General features: G+C 58.2%; 1 protein-coding gene across 3 annotated transcripts in view; it reads right to left on the minus strand.

Annotated features, from left to right (window-relative positions):
• Positions 1-19,007, minus strand: part of ss18l2 (ss18, like 2) — a 114,084-nt gene extending 95,077 nt beyond the window's left edge. For 2 of the 3 annotated variants that reach the window (XM_085991892.1, XM_085991893.1), the window contains exons 1-2: positions 18,666-19,007; positions 8,833-8,909 (exon numbers count right to left, since the gene is read on the minus strand). In XM_085991892.1, the coding sequence (XP_085848018.1) occupies positions 8,833-8,909; positions 18,666-18,734 (146 nt within the window). In that variant the 5' untranslated portion in view covers positions 18,735-19,007. The remainder of the gene's footprint in view (positions 1-8,832; positions 8,910-18,665) is intronic. The other variant, XM_085991891.1, reaches the window with a different exon arrangement.
• Positions 19,008-19,223: the final 216 nt, after the last annotated feature.

The following is a 19,223-nucleotide window of genomic DNA, read 5'->3' on the forward strand; positions in this document are numbered from 1 at the left end:
CCGCCCATTCCCAACCCCGAGTCCAGGTCGATTCCCCCCCCACCCCGCCCATTCCTAACCCTGAGTCCAGGTCGATTCCCCCCCCCCACCCATTCCTAACCCCGAGCCCAGGTCGATCCCCCCCCCACCTGCCCATTCCCAACCCCGAGTCCAGGTCGATTCCCCCCCCACCCCGCCCATTCCTAACCCTGAGTCCAGGTCGATTCCCCCCCCCCCCACCCATTCCTAACCCCGAGCCCAGGTCGATCCCCCCCCCACCTGCCCATTCCTAACCCCGAGCCCAGGTCGATCCCCCCCCCACCTGCCCATTCCTAACCCCGAGCCCAGGTCGATCCCCCCCCCACCTGCCCATTCCTAACCCCGAGCCCAGGTCGATCCCCCCCCCACCTGCCCATTCCTAACCCCGAGCCCAGGTCGATCCCCCCCCCACCTGCCCATTCCTAACCCCGAGCCCAGGTCGATCCCCCCCCCACCTGCCCATTCCTAACCCCGAGCCCAGGTCGATCCCCCGGTCGATCCCCCCCCCACCTGCCCATTCCTAACCCTGAGCCCAGGTCGATCCCCCCCCACCTGCCCATTCCTAACCCCGAGTCCAGGTCGATCCCCCCCCCACCTGCCCATTCCTAGCCCCGAGCCCAGGTCGATCCCCCCCCGCACCTGCCCATTCCTAACCCCGAGCCCAGGTCGATCCCCCCCCCCCACCTGCCCATTCCTAACCCCGAGCCCAGGTCGATCCCCCCCCCACCTGCCCATTCCTAACCCCGAGCCCAGGTCGATCCCACCCCCCACCTGCCCATTCCTAACCCTGAGCCCAGGTCAATCCCCCCCCCCACCTGCCCATTCCTAACCCCGAGCCCAGGTTGATCCCCCCCCACCTGCCCATTCCTAACCCCGAGCCCAGGTCGATCCCCCCCCCACCTGCCCATTCCTAACCCCGAGCCCAGGTCGATCCCCCCCCACCTGCCCATTCCTAACCCCGAGCCCAGGTCGATCCCCCCCACCTGCCCATTCCTAACCCCGAGCCCAGGTCGAACCCACCCCCCACCTGCCCATTCCTAACCCCGAGCCCAGGTCGATCCCACCCATTCCTAACCCCGAGCCTAGGTCGATCCCCCCCCCCACCTGCCCATTCCTAACCCCGAGCCCAGGTCGATCCCCCCCCACCTGCCCATTCCTAACCCCGAGCCCAGGTCGATTCCCCCCACCTGCCCATTCCTAACCCAAGCCCAGATCGATCCCCCCCCCACCTGCCCATTCCTAACCCCAAGCCCAGGTCGATCCCCCCCCCACCTGCCCATTCCAAACCCCGAGCCCAGGTCGATCCCCCCCCCACCTGCCCATTCCTAACCCCGAGCCCAGGTCGATCCCCCCCGCCCACCCATTCCTAACCCCGAGCCCAGGTCGATCCCCCCCCCACCTGCCCATTCCTAACCCCGAGCCCAGGTCGATCCCCCCCCCACTCGCCCATTCCTAACCCTGAGCCCAGGTCGATCCCCCCCCCACCTGCCCATTCCTAACCCCGAGCCCAGGTCGATCCCCCCCCACCTGCCCATTCCTAACCCCGAGTCCAGGTCGATTCCCCCGCCGCCCATTCCTAACCCCGAGCCCAGGTCGATTCCCCCCCCCCGGCCCATTCCTAACCCCGAGCCCAGGTCGATCCCCCCCACCTGCCCATTCCTAACCCCGAGCCCAGGTCGATCCCCCCCCCCCCCACCTGCCCATTCCTAACCCCGAGCCCAGGTCGATCCCCCCCCCCACCTGCCCATTCCTAACCCCGAGCCCAGGTCAATCCCCCCCCCACCCGCCCATTCCTAACCCTGAGCCCAGGTCGATCCCCCCCCCCACCCGCCCATTCCTAACCCCGAGCCCAGGTCGATCCCCCCCCACCTGCCCATTCCTAACCCTGAGCCCAGGTCGATCCCCCCCCCCACCTGCCCATTCCCAACCCTGAGCCCAGGTTGATCCCCCCCCCACCTGCCCATTCCTAACCCTGAGCCCAGGTCGATCCCCCCCCCACCTGCCCATTCCTAACCCTGAGCCAGGTCGATCCCCCCCCCCACCTGCCCATTCCCAACCCTGAGCCCAGGTCGATCCCCCCCCCACCCGCCCATTCCTAACCCTGAGCCCAGGTCGATCCCCCCCCACCCGCCCATTCCTAACCCTGAGCCCAGGTCGATCCCCCCCCCACTCGCCCATTCCTAACCCCGAGCCCAGGTCGATCCCCCCCCCACCCGCCCATTCCTAACCCTGAGCCCAGGTCGATCCCCCCCCCACCCGCCCATTCCTAACCCTGAGCCCAGGTCGATCCCCCCCCGCCTGCCCATTCCTAACCCCGAGCCCAGGTCGATCCCCCCCCACTCGCCCATTCCTAACCCCGAGCCCAGGTCGATCCCCCCCCACCCACCCATTCCTAACCCTGAGCCCAGGTCGATCCCCCCCCCACCCGCCCATTCCTAACCCTGAGCCCAGGTCAATCCCCCCCCCACCTGCCCATTCCTAACCCTGAGCCCAGGTCGATCCCCCCCCCACCCGCCCATTCCTAACCCTGAGCCCAGGTCGATCCCCCCCCCACCCGCCCATTCCTAACCCTGAGCCCAGGTCGATCCCCCCCCCACTCGCCCATTCCTAACCCCGAGCCCAGGTCGATCCCCCCCCACCCGCCCATTCCTAACCCTGAGCCCAGGTCGATCCCCCCCCCACCCGCCCATTCCTAACCCTGAGCCCAGGTCGATCCCCCCCCCACCCGCCCATTCCTAACCCTGAGCCCAGGTCTTGGGATGTTTTACTGTGTTAAAGGCGCTGTATAAATACAAGTTGTTGGGCGGTGGTGTCTTCTCAATCAGATGTTAAATCGAGGCCCCACTCTGCCTGTTCAGGCGATGTTGAAGATTCCATCATGAGGGGATGGTGCCCCAATGGTGCTGGGACTGGATTACTGCCCCAGAGGTTGAGAGTTCAAATCCCAACATGGAAAGTTCTGCAGCAAACAGTGCGCGGTCCACGCACTGACCAGACTCCGGGTCACGGCAACAAGGCCCCTGAAATCAGTCCGTCAACAGCTGGGGACAGATAGAGGGGCCGAATCATCTTGCCATCTGGTCACTCTCTCCCCCCTCTCGCAGATCGGCCTGTGTCTCTCCCCCCACCTCCCCTCTCCCCCCTACTCTCCCCCCTCCCCCGCCCTCTCCTCCTCTCCCCCCCTCCTCCCCCCACTCCTCCTCTCCACCCTACTCTCCCCCCTCCCCCGCCCTCTCCTCCTCTCCCCCCTACTCTCCCCCCCTCCCTCCTCCTCTCCCCTCTCCCCCCCTCCCCTCGCCCTCTCCCCCCTCCTCCCCCCCCCCTGATCGGGGACCAGCCGACATCCACCACCAAGGACTACATGTGGAGCCACAGCGAGTGGGCGAGGTCCAGGAGCTGCCCGATAGGGTGCTGGATACAGATTCAATAGTCGTCTTCAAAGGAGATTTGGATGAACACCTGAAGGAGAAAAAATTGCAGGGATCTGGGGAAAGAGCGGGGGGAGGGGGACTGACTGGATTGCTCTTCGAACGAGCCGCCACAGACTCGACGGGCCGAGTGGTCTCCTCCTGTGCTGTGCTATTCTATGAGCACGGTGGCATAGTGGTTAGCACTGTTGCCTCACAGCGCCAGGGACCCGGGTTCGAATCCGGCCTCGGGCGACTGTCTGTGTGGAGTTTGCACATTCTCCCCGTGTTTGCGTGGGTTTTCTCCGGGTGCTCCGGTTTCCTCCCACAGTCCAAAGATGTGCGGGTTAGGTTGATTGGCTATGATAAATTGACCCTTAGTGTTAGGGGATTAAATACGTGGGGTTACAGGGATAGGGTGGGATATGTGTTGGTGTAGGGGTTACGGGGATCGGGTGGGATATGTGTCGGTGCAGGCTCGATGGGCCGAAATGGCCTCTATCTGCACTGTGGGGTTTCTGTGATTCTGTGATTCCAGGAGTGTGACAAGTGGCTGTGGAACCCGAGCTCCAACACCATGAGCAGGAAGAATATCGGAGGGAAATTTACATTTTAAACCTGTCAGACTAGATTGAGGAATGAAACCTGCTGCAGAGCATCAAACACAAACACACACACCACTCGTGGGTGCTGGCATCGTGTTACAGTCGAGTCCAGACACGCAATGCCTGAACAAAGCTCTGACTGTCAGTGTGAAACCCCAGCCCCCACTCACCAACACTGTGCAGTCTCACACATTCAACCACCACAGGCCACAATCACCTGATTTAACCTGAAAATCCAATCCACTGTTACGTTTTTCCCCAGAAAAAGCACAGGTTAGATACAGAGTAAAGCTCCCTCTACACTGTCCCATCAAACACTCCCAGGGCAGGTACAGCACGGGTTAGATACAGAGTAAAGCTCCCTCTACACTGTCCCATCAAACACACCCAGGGCAGGTACAGCACAGGGTTAGATACAGAGTAAAGCTCCCTCTACACTGTCCCATCAAACACTCCCAGGGCAGGTACAGCACGGGTTAGATACAGAGTAAAGCTCCCTCTACACTGTCCCATCAAACACTCCCAGGGCAGGTACAGCACGGGTTAGATACAGAGTAAAGCTCCCTCTACACTGTCCCATCAAACACTCCCAGGGCAGGTACAGCACGGGTTAGATACAGAGTAAAGCTCCCTCTACACTGACCCATCAAACACTCCCAGGGCAGGTACAGCACGGGTTCGATACAGAGTAAAGCTCCCTCTACACCGTCCCATCAAACACTCCCAGGGCAGGTACAGCACGGGTTCGATACAGAGTAAGGACATGGGTTATGGCAGCTACGGGACTGAGGTAAGAGTGGAAGCGGGCTGTGTTGCCGGGATGGTCTTGGTGTCGGACAGGGTGTATCAGGATCCTGAGGTTCCTCTTTGTCTGGTGCAGCCTGAGCAGGTGGTGTCAGGAGTGGTAGAGGGAGGCGATGGAGCTGGAGGTCGTTGCCATGCCTACAGAAGCTGACTGCTGAAGATGTCACCAAGGAATAGCATGCAGGTGTGGACAGGGTCACATTATTGGGGTTACCCTGGGGGTGATGTTGCGGGGGCGGAGAGAGTAGCCGTTGCTGGTGATACGCTGTTCGATTCCTACCTGTCTGAACACAGTCAAGGTGAGACCGGCTCTCCCGGGGCGCAGGAGAAGGCTGCAGAGAGATCGAGGAGGACAAGTAGGGATAACGCACCGTGGTCGCAGTGACAGAGGACGTCATTCTTGCCTTTGGCCAGGGTGGCCTCAGTGAGCACAGCAGAAGTGGAATTAAGGGACTGAAAGCGGGAATTTGGCTAAGATGGGAGCTGGGAAACAGAAATGGAGGTTATAGGTGAGGCTGTCAATGAACAGAGAAAATGGGCTGTGGTGGTGGCGATGCTGGCGACAGGGATTTTGAAAGGGACAAGGATGGCGAGCATGGGGGCCAGGGGGAAGATTAAGGAAGCAGGGAGTGGGTCTCATCGAAGAGATGTGCTTGAGCAGGACAGGACGGGAGGAGATAGGAGAGTAATTGCAAAGTGACGGGTGTTCGTGGGTAGGAGGTGAGGAACATGGGGAAGAGTGCAGCAGTGTTAGAGTGGCTCAGTGGGCAGCACTCTCTCCTCTGAGTCTGAAGGTCGTAGGTTCAAGTCCCATTCCAGAGACCTGAGCACAAAATCTAGGCTGACGCTCCCAGTGCCAGTACTGAGGGAGTGCTGCACTGTCGGAGGTGCCGTCTTTCAGATGAAACATTAAACCGAGGCCCCGTCTGCCCCCTCAGGTGGACGTAAAAGAGCTCGTGCCACTATTTCGAAGAGGAGGAGGCGAGTTATCCCCGGTGTCCTGGCCAATAATTATCCCTCAACCAACATCAATAAATTTGACATCTGAATGGGGAATTAAATGGGGAATGGGAAGTAAATGGTGGGAAGAGGATTCACCAGACTGATACCTGGGATGGCAGGAATGACGTATGAGGAGAGATTGGGTCGATTAGGCTTATATTCGCTAGAGTTTAGAAGAATGAGAGGGGATCGCATTGAAACTTATAAAATTCTAACAGGACTAGACAGACTAGATGCAGGAAGGATGTTCCCGATGGCGGGGGAGTCCAGAACCAAGGGTCACAGTCTAAGGATAAAGGGGTAAGCCATTTAGGACAGAGATGAGGAGGAATTTCTTCACCCAGAGAGTGGTGAACCTGTGGAATTCTCTACCACAGAAGGCAGTTGAGGACAATTCATTAAATATATTCAAGGAGTTGGATATATTTCTTAAGGCTAAAGGGATCAGGGGATATGGGGAGAGGGCAGGGACAGGGTACTGAGTTTGGATGATCAGCCATGATCTCATTAAATGGAGGAGCAGGCTCGAGGGGCCGAATGGCCTACTCCTGCTCCTATCTTCTATGTCTATATCTAAACAGATTCTCTGGTCATTATCTCTTTGCTGTTTGTGGGAGCTTGCTGTCCGCAAATTGGCTGCCGTGTTTCCCACATTACAACAGTGACTGCATTTCAAAAAGTACTTAATTGGCTGTAAAGCGCTTTGAGACGTCCAGTGGTCGTGAAAGGCGCTATAGAAATGCGAGTCTTCCTTTCAGTCTTAGAGCCAACGTTGTTCAGACTTGGTGCTGGAGGCGTGGGTGGAGAATCCGTGTCAATTAGTGAATTAGTGGCATTTGTGTTCTTTAACAGTGAGATCCGGGGTAACGTTCCAATCATCTATCCCAATAATGTGCCTCCACCTGACGTTAGAACATCATCTCCTATTGATCCATCATTCTGTGGCCTTTCTGAATTCGATTGCCAGTTTAGTGAATCGTAGAGGTTTTCTACTGTGTTCAGGCAACCCAAATTAATTTCATGTCAGTCCTTATAGTGAGAAAAGACTTTAATCCCATCGGTTTAACGTGCATTCTAACTCTGGGTCCCAGAAGTGTAAGGACTGTGAGATCTTCTTCAGTGTTTGCTGAACAAACATTCGGATCTGGGACAAAGACTCGTAAATTATCCAAATTTATCTGCATTTTACAGCAACTGTGATTTGGGTTTGAACTGTTTCATTTAAAGATCAGACTGTATCCTTTGAGCAAAAGATATATCCTTCGATGTCAAGGCCTTGGAGAGGGTGCAGTGGAGATTTAATGGAATGGTACCAGGGATGAGGAACTTCAGTGATGTGGAGAGACTGGAGAAGCTGGGATTGTTCTCCTTAGAGCAGAGAAGGCGAAGAGGAGATTTAATAGTGTTCAAAATCACGATGGGTTTTGATTGAGTAAATAGGGAGAAACAGGAGGGTCGGTAACCAGAGGGCACAGATTTAAGGTGATTGGCAAAAGAACCAGAGGGGAGATGAGGAGAATGTTTTTACAGCGAGTTGTTGTGATCTGGAATGCGCTGCCTGAAAGGGCGGTGGAAACAGATTCAATAGTAACTTTCAAAAGGGAATTGTATAAATAGTTGAAGGGAAGAAATCTGCAGGTCTGTGGGGAAAGAGCAGGGGGGAGTGGGACTAATTGGAGAGCTCTTTCAAAGAGCCGGCACAGGCACGATGGGCCGAATGTCCTCCTTCTGCGCTGTATCATTCTAGACCATTAATCGGCGTGTTTCTGTGACTTAATTAACTGCTTGGTTACTTTGATGTAAAATGAATCGTTCTATTGCGTAGGTTTCATACGTGAATTGGCCACATATATGCAACATTGTACCTTGAGACTGTGACTTTTTCTTACGCGCGAGACGTGTGCCTGGAGAACTACCGTTCAAAGGAACGAGCTGAAGTTGTCAACTTTGAAACCTGAATGGCTAAATACCGCAATTTGGAGAGGTCAGCAATTCTGAATCCTAATAACTGACTCAACAAAGTCTCCTTTTCAGTCCCTGACCGTAGGATGCCACACAATGGACCAAAAAGTTTCCCCAAGGTGACAAAACCAAATGAATTCACCGTGCTAGAAACCAGGGCTTTATTCCGAGAACTTGGAGCAACTTAATATTGCATCCCCCAATAATTCCTATCCAGGGCAATTAACCCATTACAGATTTCACCGTTGCATGTCGATATTTAAACATTCAATTTTACAATTTGCTAATTTGTTGTGATTTATATTAATATATTGATACAAATAAATATATAGGATCATAGAATAGTGCAGCTCAGGAGGAGGCCATTCGGCCCATCGAGTCTGCGCCGGCTCTTTCGAAGAGCAATCCAGTTAGTCCCACTCCCTCACTCTTTCCCCATATTCCTGCAACTTTTTCTCCTTCAAGTATTTATCCAATTCCCTTTTGAAGGCTACTATTGAATCTGCCTCCACCGCCCTATCAGGCAGCGCATTCCAAATCCTGACCACTCGCTGCGTAAAAAAGTTTTTCCTCATGTCCCCTCTGGTTCTGCTGCCGATCACCTTAAATCTGTGTCCTCCGGTTATCGACCCTTCAGCCACTGGAAACAGTTTCTCTTTATTTACTCTGTCTCAACCCTTCATGATTTGAAACACCTCCAACAAATCTCCTCTTAGCCTTCTCTGCTCTAAGGAGAACAACCCCAACTTCTCCAGTCTCTCCACATAACTGAAGTCCCTCATCCCTGGAACCATTCTGGTAAATCTCTTCTGTACTTTCTCCACAGCTTTCACATCCTTCCTAAAGTGCGGTGCCCAGAATTGGGCGCAATGCTCCAGCTGGGGAGGAACTCGTATTTTAATCAGGTTTAGTGTATAGGTAGTGACTTAAACGTGGAAACCCCAGTTTCACCCCCATCAATAAGACACTTTTACCTCTTTAGTGCCCCAACCCAACTCCCCTCCCCTCATTAAATCAGAAAATAAATGACTTACTGAGCGCACTCTGCAGCCTTCCCATTGCTCTGGTACTCCACAATGCACTGAATTAACTGGTTGTTTTCATCGAGTAACTGAAACCAGACAACAACATTGCCACTTTTAGTAACACGCTCGGAGTAATCGAACTATTACACAATACGGAGCCAAGCCCAGGCCTAACCCAACCACAGCCATCCGGCTAAAGGCTACATCAGTACAGCCCGGCCAGAAGGTCCCCAGTCTGGGTGAGCCGCCGTCAGCCATGAACAGCAACAAAAAATATTATATTTGGCCTCAGTGTCCCTAGACGAGCAAAGAGACAAAACAAATCAGCCAGGGGTCCCTTTCCCAATTGTTATACCGGAAGCCGGGTGTGAGTTTTAAGCTGATACACACAATCAGATCAGCTGATTCCCTGAATACAGCTCCTTTGCATCTTTTATTATTTTATTTATTTACTTTTTTACGAAGAATTTGCAATGAATTACTTTTGAATTGTAGCCACTGTTCCTTTGTTGCAGCCGATATTCACACAGCAACATCCCAAGACAGCAGAGCGGTAACTGACCAGCTAATGCGTTTTTTGGGACTGGCTGCAGAAGGAATGTTGGCCACGGGATCTTTCACCTCTATCTGAAGAGGGAGACGGGCCTCCGCTGGGCCAAATGGCCTGTTTCTCTGCTGTACAGTTGGGGTGTAGTTTGATCAGGCTGCTCACTGTGTCCATTCTCAACTCTCAGGCTGTCAGATTCCAGCCCATCGTTCCCCCGTCTGCGCTCACACTTGTTTTTATTCATTCTTGGGATGTAGGCCTTCCTGGCGAGCCCAGCATTTATTGCCCATCCCTCATTGCCCACAAAATGTCGCTGAAAAGTAGAAAATTCTTAGAGCTTGACAGGGTAGGTGCCTGATATACCTATCAATTCCTCCAATAAAAGGCGAAGAGTTACGAAGGTGACTAAAGGTTTTTATTGACTAAATAACAGAGCCCACTCTCGTGGGTGATCCGATCCAAGCAGGAGGAATACCAGCCAGTCGCTCACCTTTATACCTGGCCTGGTGGGTGGAGCCAAGGCGGAGTCGGCAGTGGTCATCCCAGGTATAGCAGTGTGGCAAGAGGCGACCTCGTACCGTGATACAATAGTGGTCAGTGATACAGTTATAACGAACAGTGGTGAACAGTGCTAACTACTAACAGTGATACGATAGTGAACGTGGTTTACCACATTCACCCCTTGTTTAGAATTAAGTCCGGCGGGGTGAAGTGTACTACCAATTCTGGTAGGTCAGTCAGTCCGGAGGCTTCGTAAGCCTCTCCGATCGCCGCAGCGGTGGTGTTGCCTTATCCGGTGCTGGTGCCTTATCCGGTGTTGATGCTGGTGTTTGCGTGGTCGGCGAGGGCTCGTGGGGTTCCGGCATGCCGTCTACCTGGGAGGTTGGGGGGGGTGGTGGCGGTGTTTCCGGATCGGCTGAGGGTGCGAGGTCTCGTAGGGAGACAGTGTCCTCCCGCCCGTCTGGGTACGCCACGTAGGCGTACTGGGGGTTGGCGTGCAGGAGGTTCACCCTCTCGACCAGGGGGTCCGTTTTATGGGCCCTCACGTGTTTCCGCAGCCAGACCGGCCCCGGGGCGGTCGGCCAGGTTGGTAGAGTGGTTCCCGTAGTCAACTTCCTGGGGAAAACGAACATTCGTTCATGGGGGGTGGTGTTAGTGGCCGTGCAAAGTAATGACCGGATGGAGTGCAGCGCTGTCGGGAGGACTTCTTGCCAGCGGGAGGTTGGGAGGCCCTTAGACTTTAAGGCTAAGAGGACGGCCTTCCATACCGTCGCGTTCTCTCTTTCCACCTGACCGTTACCTCTGGGGTTGTAGCTGGTGGTCCTGCTTGCTGCAATACCTCTCTCTAGGAGGAATTGCCGGAGTTCCTCGCTCATGAAGGAGGAGCCCCGGTCGCTGTGTATATAGTTCGGGAACCCGAACAAGGCGAAGAGGGCATTCAGGCACTTAATGACCGTGCTACTGGTCATGTCGGGGCAGGGGAAGGCAAAGGGGAAACGGGAGTACTCATCAACGATGTTGAGGAAGTACACATTACGGTCAGAGGACGGGAGGGGCCCCTTAAAGTCGATGCTCAGGCGCTCGAAGGGGCGGGTGGCCTTGATCAGGCTTGCTCGGTCCGGCCTATAGAAGTGCGGTTTGCACTCCGCACAGGTCTGGCAGTTCCTGGTCATGGTCCTGACCTCCTCGATGGAGTAGGTCAGGTTGCGGGCCTTAATGAAATGGTAGAGTCTGGTGACTCCGGGGTGGCAGAGCTGGTCGTGGAGGGTCTGAAGCCTATCGATATGCGCGCTGGCGCATGTCATTCGTGAAAGGGCATCAGGGGATTCGTTCAGCTTGCCTGGCCGGTACAAGATCTCATAATCGTAGGTGGAGAGCTCGATTCTCCATCTCAAAATCTTGTCATTCTTGATTTTGCCCTTCAGCTTGTTATTAAACATGAAAGCCACCGAACGCTGGTCGGTGAGGAGGGTAAATCGTTTGCCTGCCAGGTAGTGGCTCCAGCGCCGTACTGCCTCCACGATCGCCTGGGCCTCTTTCTCGACCGACGAATGTCGGATCTCGGGGCCCTGTAGGGTCCTTGAGAAGAAGGCCACTGGCCTCCCCTCCTGGTTTAGGGTGGCGGCTAAGGCGAAGTCGGATGCGTCGCTCTCCACCTGGAAGGGGATGGACTCGTCCACTGCGTGCATCGTGGCCTTGGCTATGTCTCCCTTAATGAGGGAGAAGGCCGCGCACGCCTCCTCCGTGAGGGGGAAGGAAGTGGCTTTCAGGAGGGGTCTGGCTTTGTCCGCGTAATTGGGTACCCATTGGGCATAGTACGCGAAAAGCCCCAGGGTTCTCCTAAGTGCTTTAGGGCAGTGGGGGAGGGGTAGCTCCATGAGGGGGCGCATTCTTTCTGGGTCGGGGCCGATGATTCCGTTCTCCACTACGCAGCCGAGGATGGCAAGGCGCGTGGTGTTAAACACGCATTTCTCCTTATTGTAGGTGAGGTTCAGCCGTTGGGCCGTACGGAGGAATTTCTCCAGATTCGCGTCATGTTCCTGCCGGTCGCGGCCGCAGATAGTGACGTTATCTAGGTAGGGGAATGTAGCCTGCAGTTCGTTCTGGTCAACCATCTGGTCCATCTCCCTTTGGAAGACCGAGACCCCATTAGTGACACCGAAGGGGACCCTAAGGAAGTGGTATAGGCGCCCATTCGCCTCGAAGGCGGTATACTGGCGGTCCTCAGGGTGGATAGGGAGTTGGTGGTAGGCCGACTTCAGGTCGATGGTCGAGAATACTTTATACTGTGCAATCTGATTGACCATGTCAGATATGCGGGGGAGGGGGTATGCGTCCAGCTGGGTATATCTGTTTATGGTCTGGCTGTAGTCGATGACCAGGCGGTTTTTATCGCCGGTCTTTACGACTACGACCTGGGCACGCCAGGGGCTGCTGCTCCCCTCGATAATGCCCTCTTTCAGGAGGCGCCGCACCTCAGAGCTAATGAAGGCTCTGTCCCCGGCGCTATACCGCCTGCTCTTGGTAGCGACGGGTTTGCAGTCAGGGGTAAGGTTAGCAAACAGAGAGGGTGGCGGGACCTTGAGGGTGGCGAGGCTGCAGGTGTTACGCGGTGGGCGGTTTAACGTTTGCTGGTTGTTGACTGTGAGTGGGGGGAGGGGTCCACCGTATGCTAGGGTTACGCTTTGGAGGTGGGATTGGAAGTCCAGCCCTAGTAGGACGGCAGCGCAGAGATGGGGGAGGACGAGGAGTTTAAAGTTTTTATACTCCGTGCCCTTAACCGACAGGGTCACGACACAGTAGCCACTGATGTCCGTGGCATGGGACCTCGATGCCATCGAGATTCGGCTGCGCGTTGGTAGGACAGAGAGGGAGTAGTGGCTCACCGTGTCTGGGTGGATGAAGCTCTCCGTGCTTCCGCTGTCGAACAGGCAGGTCGTGGCGTGGCCGTTCACTTTGATGTCCATCATTGACTTGGACAGATGGTGCGGGCGGGCTTGGTCCAGGGTGACGGAAGCTAGTGTGTAGTTGAGCGAGTCGTTGTCATCTGCGGGCGAGGCGGTCGGGCGTGGTGAGTAAAATGGCGTCTCCCACGAGGTAGGGCAAAATGACGGAGAAGATGGCTGCCCCCGTAGCTCACATGAGGCACTATTGGGGTCGGTTGCCTTAATCAAAGATGGCCGCCCCCATGACTCATGTGTGGGGATGCTGGCCTCAGTTGCCCTAAACAAAGATGGCCGCCCCCATGACTCATGTGTGGGGATGCTGGCCTCAGTTGCCCTAAACGAAGATGGCCGCCCCCATAGTTCGCATGCGGCACTGCTGGCCTCTGAGGATCCGCTCCTGCAGGCCTTGGAGAAGTGGCCTTTCTTCAGGCAGGTTTTGCATATGGAGTTCTTGGCTGGGCAGCGCGACCTCGGGTGCTTCTCCTGGCCACAAAAAAAACAGCCGGCGGCCCGATCGCGGATGCCCGATGTCGGGGCCGGTGCCGGGGGTGGCGGGGCCGGTCGGGTCCGGGACGCCGACGCAGAGGTAGGTCCCGGGGGCGGCGCTGGGAAGGGTGCTGTGGTAGGGGTCAGGCCCGAGTCCCAGGGTCGCGAGCAGTACCTGGTGAATGCTTCCTGATCTTGGTGGGCCACTTCCAGGGAGATAGCGAGGGCTTCAGCTTTTTCCATGCTGAGGTCTTTAGCTTCCAGCAGTCTTTGCCGTGAGTACTCGGACCGTAGGCCTTTCAGGAATGCGTCGCGGATATTATCTTCAGTATTTTCGGCTGCTGACACCGATTTAAAGTCACAGTTCCTGGCGAGTGCATATAGCGCCTGTGAGAATTCGGCTACTGATTCTCCTGGCTGTTGCAGCCGTGATCTTAGGAGGTGCCTAGCGTACATGTAGTTTACCGGGGTCCGGTACTTCTGTTTCAGCAGGTTGATGGCGGTCTCGTAGGTAGTCATGTCCTCGATGAGAGTGTATACTCTCGGGCTCAGTTGTGCCTGCAGGACACTTAGTTTGGATGCCTGAGGGACGCTGGATTCTCTCAGGTATGATTCGAAGCAGACCAGCCAGTGTTTAAAGTCTGCGGCTGAGTTTGCTGCTCGTGGGTTCAGGTCCAGGTACGGCGGTCTGAGGGCTCGCAGCCAAGCTGGCTGGTGTGGCTGTGCTCCTGGGAGCTGCGCTGGTGGCTCCTCCGCCGGTTGTGACTCGTTGTCGGACATCATTAAATTTAGTCAATAAAATTGATATACCTATCAATTCCTCCAATAAAAGGCGAAGAGTTACGAAGGTGACTAAAGGTTTTTATTGACTAAATAACAGAGCCCACTCTCGTGGGTGATCCGATCCAAGCAGGAGGAATACCAGCCAGTCGCTCACCTTTATACCTGGCCTGGTGGGTGGAGCCAAGGCGGAGTCGGCAGTGGTCATCCCAGGTATAGCAGTGTGGCAAGAGGCGACCTCGTACCGTGATACAATAGTGGTCAGTGATACAGTTATAACGAACAGTGGTGAACAGTGCTAACTACTAACAGTGATACGATGGTGAACGTGGTTTACCACAGTGCCGAGAGGCTGTTTCCCCTGGCTGGAGAGTCTAGAACCAGGGGTCACAGTCTCAGGATAAGGGGTCGGCCATTTAGGACTGAGATGAGGAGAAATGTCTTCACTCAGAGGGTGGTGAATCTTTGGAATTCTCTGCCCCAGAGGGCTGTGGAGGCTCAGTCGTTGAGTATAGATAGATTTTTGGACTCTCGGGGAATCGAGGGATATGGAGATCGGACGGGAAAGTGGAGTTGAGGTCGATGATCTTACTGAATAGCGGAGCACCCCCCCCCCCCCACCACCCAAGTTTCAATCTGCTGGAGAAGCAGCTGTAAAATTTGCAGCCAGTTTTCAGCCTTGAGGAGTTTGTACTTTACAGCATTGGCCTCACCTCGAGCAGCGCCCGGGCAGACCCACCTCGAGCAGCACCCGGGCAGACCCACCGCGAGCAGCACCCGGGCAGCCTCACCTCGAGCAGCGCCCGGGCAGACCCACCGCGAGCAGCGCCCGGGCAGACCCACCGCGAGCAGCGCCCGGGCAGACCCACCGCGAGCAGCGCCCGGGCAGACCCACCGCGAGCAGCGCCCAGGCAGACCCACTGCGAGCAGTGCCCGGGCAGACCCACCGCGAGCAGCGCCCGGGCAGCCCCACCTCGAGCAGCGCCCGGGCAGACCCACCTCGAGCAGCACCCGGGCAGACCCACCTCGAGCAGCACCCGGGCAGACCCACCGCGAGCAGCGCCCGGGCAGACCCACCGCCAGCAGCAGCGCCCGGGCAGCCCCACCGCGAGCAGCACCCGGGCAGCCCCACCGCGAGCAGCACCCGGGCAGACCCACCGCGAGCAGCGCCCGGGCAGACCCACCGCGAGCAGCGCCCGGGCAGACCCACCGCGAGCAGCGCCCGGGCAGCCTCACCGCGAGCAGCACCCGGGCAGACCCACCGCGAGCAGCACCAGGGCAGCCCCACCGCGAGCAGCGCCCGGGCAGCCTCACCGCGAGCAGCACCCGGGCAGCCTCACCGCGAGCAGCACCCGGGCAGACCCACCGCGAGCAGCGCCCGGGCAGCCTCACCGCGAGCAGCGCCCGGGCAGCCTCACCGCGAGCAGCACCCGGGCAGACCCACCGCGAGCAGCGCCCGGGCAGCCTCACCGCGAGCAGCGCCCGGGCAGCCCCACCTCGAGCAGCAGCGCCCGGGCAGACCCACCGCGAGCAGCAGCGCCCGGGCAGACCCACCGCGAGCAGCGCCCGGGCAGCCTCACCGCGAGCAGCACCCGGGCAGCCCCACCTCGAGCAGCACCCGGGCAGCCCCACCGCGAGCAGCAGCACCCGGGCAGACCCACCGCGAGCAGCGCCCGGGCAGCCCCACCGCGAGCAGCAGCACCCGGGCAGCCTCACCGCAAGCAGCACCCGGGCAGACCCACCGCGAGCAGCACCCGGGCAGCCCCACCGCGAGCAGCACCCGGGCAGACCCACCGCGAGCAGCGCCCGGGCAGACCCACCGCGAGCAGCGCCCGGGCTGACCCACCGCGAGCAGCACCTGGGCAGACCCACCGCGAGCAGCGCCCGGGCAGCCCCACCGCGAGCAGCAGCACCCGGGCAGCCTCACCGCAAGCAGCACCCGGGCAGACCCACCGCGAGCAGCACCCGGGCAGCCCCACCGCGAGCAGCACCCGGGCAGACCCACCGCGAGCAGCGCCCGGGCAGACCCACCGCGAGCAGCGCCCGGGCAGACCCACCGCGAGCAGCGCCCGGGCAGACCCACCGCGAGCAGCGCCCGGGCAGCCCCACCGCGAGCAGCGCCCGGGCAGCCCCACCTCGAGCAGCACCCGGGCAGACCCACCTCAAGCAGCACCCGGGCAGCCCCACCTCGAGCAGCACCCGGGCAGACCCACCGCGAGCAGCAGCGCCCGGGCAGACTCACCTCGAGCAGCGCCCGGGCAGACCCACCGCGAGCAGCGCCCGGGCAGCCCCACCTCGAGCAGCACCCGGGCAGACCCACCGCGAGCAGCAGCGCCCGGGCAGACTCACCTCGAGCAGCGCCCGGGCAGACCCACCGCGAGCAGCACCCGGGCAGCCCCACCTCGCGCAGCACCCGGGCAGACCCACCGCGAGCAGCACCCGGGCAGACCCACCGCGAGCAGCAGCACCCGGGCAGACCCACCTCGAGCAGCGCCCGGGCAGACCCACCGCGAGCAGCAGCGCCCGGGCAGACCCACCGCGAGCAGCACCCGGGCAGCCCCACCTCGAGCAGCACCCGGGCAGCCTCACCTCAAGCAGCACCCGGGCAGCCCCACCGCGAGCAGCACCCGGGCAGCCCCACCTCGAGCAGCACCCGGGCAGCCCCACCTCGAGCAGCACCCGGGCAGCCCCACCGCGAGCAGCAGCGCCCGGGCAGCCCCACCTCAAGCAGCACCCGGGCAGCCCCACCTCAAGCAGCACCCGGGCAGCCCCACTGCGAGCAGCACCCGGGCAGCCCCACCGCGAGCAGCAGCGCCCAGGCAGCCTCACCTCAAGCAGCACCCGGGCAGCCCCACTGCGAGCAGCACCCGGGCAGCCCCACCTCGAGCAGCACCCGGGCAGCCCCACCTCGAGCAGCACCCTGGCAGCCCCACCGCGAGCAGCAGCACCCGGGCAGCCTCACCTCGAGCAGCACCCGGGCAGCTCCACCTCGAGCAGCACCCGGGCAGCCCCACCTCGAGCAGCACCCTGGCAGCCCCACCGCGAGCAGCAGCACCCGGGCAGTCTTGGAAACGGTGGTTTGATGTTCGGTGGTGGGGTCATGGTCCAGGTGGAGGTAGGAGGAGGTGTTGAGAGTTGGCGTTCAGCTTCCGCTAGGTAGAGGTCAGTACGCCAAACAACAACAGCACCACCCTTGTCAGCAGGTTTAATGACAATGTCAGGGTTGGATCTAAGAGAATGGAGTGCTGCAAGTTCAGAGGGAGGTAGGTTGGAGTGAGTGAGGGGAGCAGAGAAATGGAGACAGCCGATGTCACGGCGGCAGTTAGCGATGAAAAGATCTAGAGAGGGTAAGAGGCCAGGAGGAGGGGTCCAGGTAGAACGGGAATTCTGCAAGCGGGAGAAAGGGTCAGTTGTGCGGGGGGAAGACTCCTGGCCACAGAAGTGGGCACGGAGATGAAGGCGGTGGAAAAAGAGCTCAACATCGTGCCGAGCTCGAAATTCATTGAGGTGGGGGCGTAAGGGGATGAAGCTCAGGCCCTTGCTGAGGACTGATCATTCGGGCTCAGAGAGGGGAAGGTCAGAGGGGATAGTGAAGACGCGGCAGGGAGTGAGATTGGGAGAAGGGGGGGGGTCAGAGAAAAGTGAAGGGGAAGAAGGTTCCGGAGGGGCGTTGGTGTCCAAGAGTTGATGAAGCTTGCGATCCTTGACATCGGAAAGGAAGAAAAAGTTTTTTGTTGAGGCGTCGGATGAGTCGAAGGATGAAATGGAACTATGGACCCGGACAGCTTTGAGAGAGAGTGCGTCGGTGCTGCTGAAGAGAGAGATCGAGATTGTCCATGTGGCGGCGCATGGCGTTGAGCGTGGATCTCAAGATGCGGCGAGAGCAGTAGTTCGAGGAACGATGAATATCGAGGAGGTATTTGTAATCCTGGGTGGATCCGAAACACGAAGGGTGTGATGTGGGTTGAGGGATAAATAATGACACCGAGGAGAACTGCCCTGCTCTGCTTTGAAATAGTGGCCATGGGATCTTTCACATCCACCTGAGCGCAGACGGGGCCGCGGTTCAACGTCCATTCCGAAAGACGCTCTCACTGCGGGCCCAGCCGTCAAAAGTGGGAACCCTGGCGGATTCTTTCCCTACTCCACCTGCCCTTTACTATTGCGGAAGGTGGGAGGAGCTCTGGATTTATAACCACTGCCGATTATATTTTCAATGGGGGAGGGACTGCCCCTTTAAATGCGGGCGGTCGGTTCCGCTTTAAATCAATAAATAAATGTGTTGTTTGCGCGGCGGGCGGGGAGGTCAAACCAGCCGCGAAAATATATTAAAAAATACAATTAAATTAAATCAATCACCAAAAAGGCAAAAGCACCGCCCGAGACCCGGCCCCGATCCCCCGCCCACCCGGCCCCGATCGCCAGCCTCCCGCCCACCCGGTGACCGAGGCCCGGCCTCACGCCCGCTCGCACCACCTGAAGCCGGGGATCGAGTTCCCCGCGGGCCCAGCCCGGGACTGACAGGCGGAGGCCCCGCTCACCGGCCCCTCTCCCCCGGCCCGACAGGCCCAGGCCCCACTCACCCGCTGGATGGTCGCCTGGTTTATTTCACATTTCCCGCGGAGTCTCTGCGGCACAAAAACCACCGACATCCCGCCCGGCTCCCCGCGGCCTCCTCTCCCCTCTCACACTCCCTCTCTCTCTCTGTCTCTCACACACTCCCCCCTCTCTCTCTCTCTCTCTCTCTCCTCTGACTCTCTCACACACTCTCTCTCCCCCCTCTGACTCTCTCACACTCCCTCTCTCCTCTGACTCACACTCTCTCTCTCTCTCTCTCTCCTCTGACTCTCTCACACTCCCCCTCTCTCTCTCCCCTCTGACTCTCTCACTCCCTCTCCCCCCTCTGACTCTCTCACACGCCCTCTCTCTCTCCTCTGACTCACACACTCTCTCTCTCTCCGACTCTCTCCTGACTCTCTCACTCTCTCTCTCCTCTGACTCTCTCACACACTCTCTCTCTCTTCTGACTCACACACTCACAATTTTTTCACAATTCACAATTCAAATGCTTTATTGGCATGAAAGTTTACAGAGAACCATATTGCCAAAGCTTACACAACAAAAAAGTACAGTTTTCCAAC

This window comes from Somniosus microcephalus, chromosome 6 (genome assembly GCF_052327205.1).
Source record: "Somniosus microcephalus isolate GS21.2 chromosome 6, FLI_Smic_1.0, whole genome shotgun sequence".
In the NCBI taxonomy this organism is placed as follows: domain Eukaryota; kingdom Metazoa; phylum Chordata; class Chondrichthyes; order Squaliformes; family Somniosidae; genus Somniosus; species Somniosus microcephalus.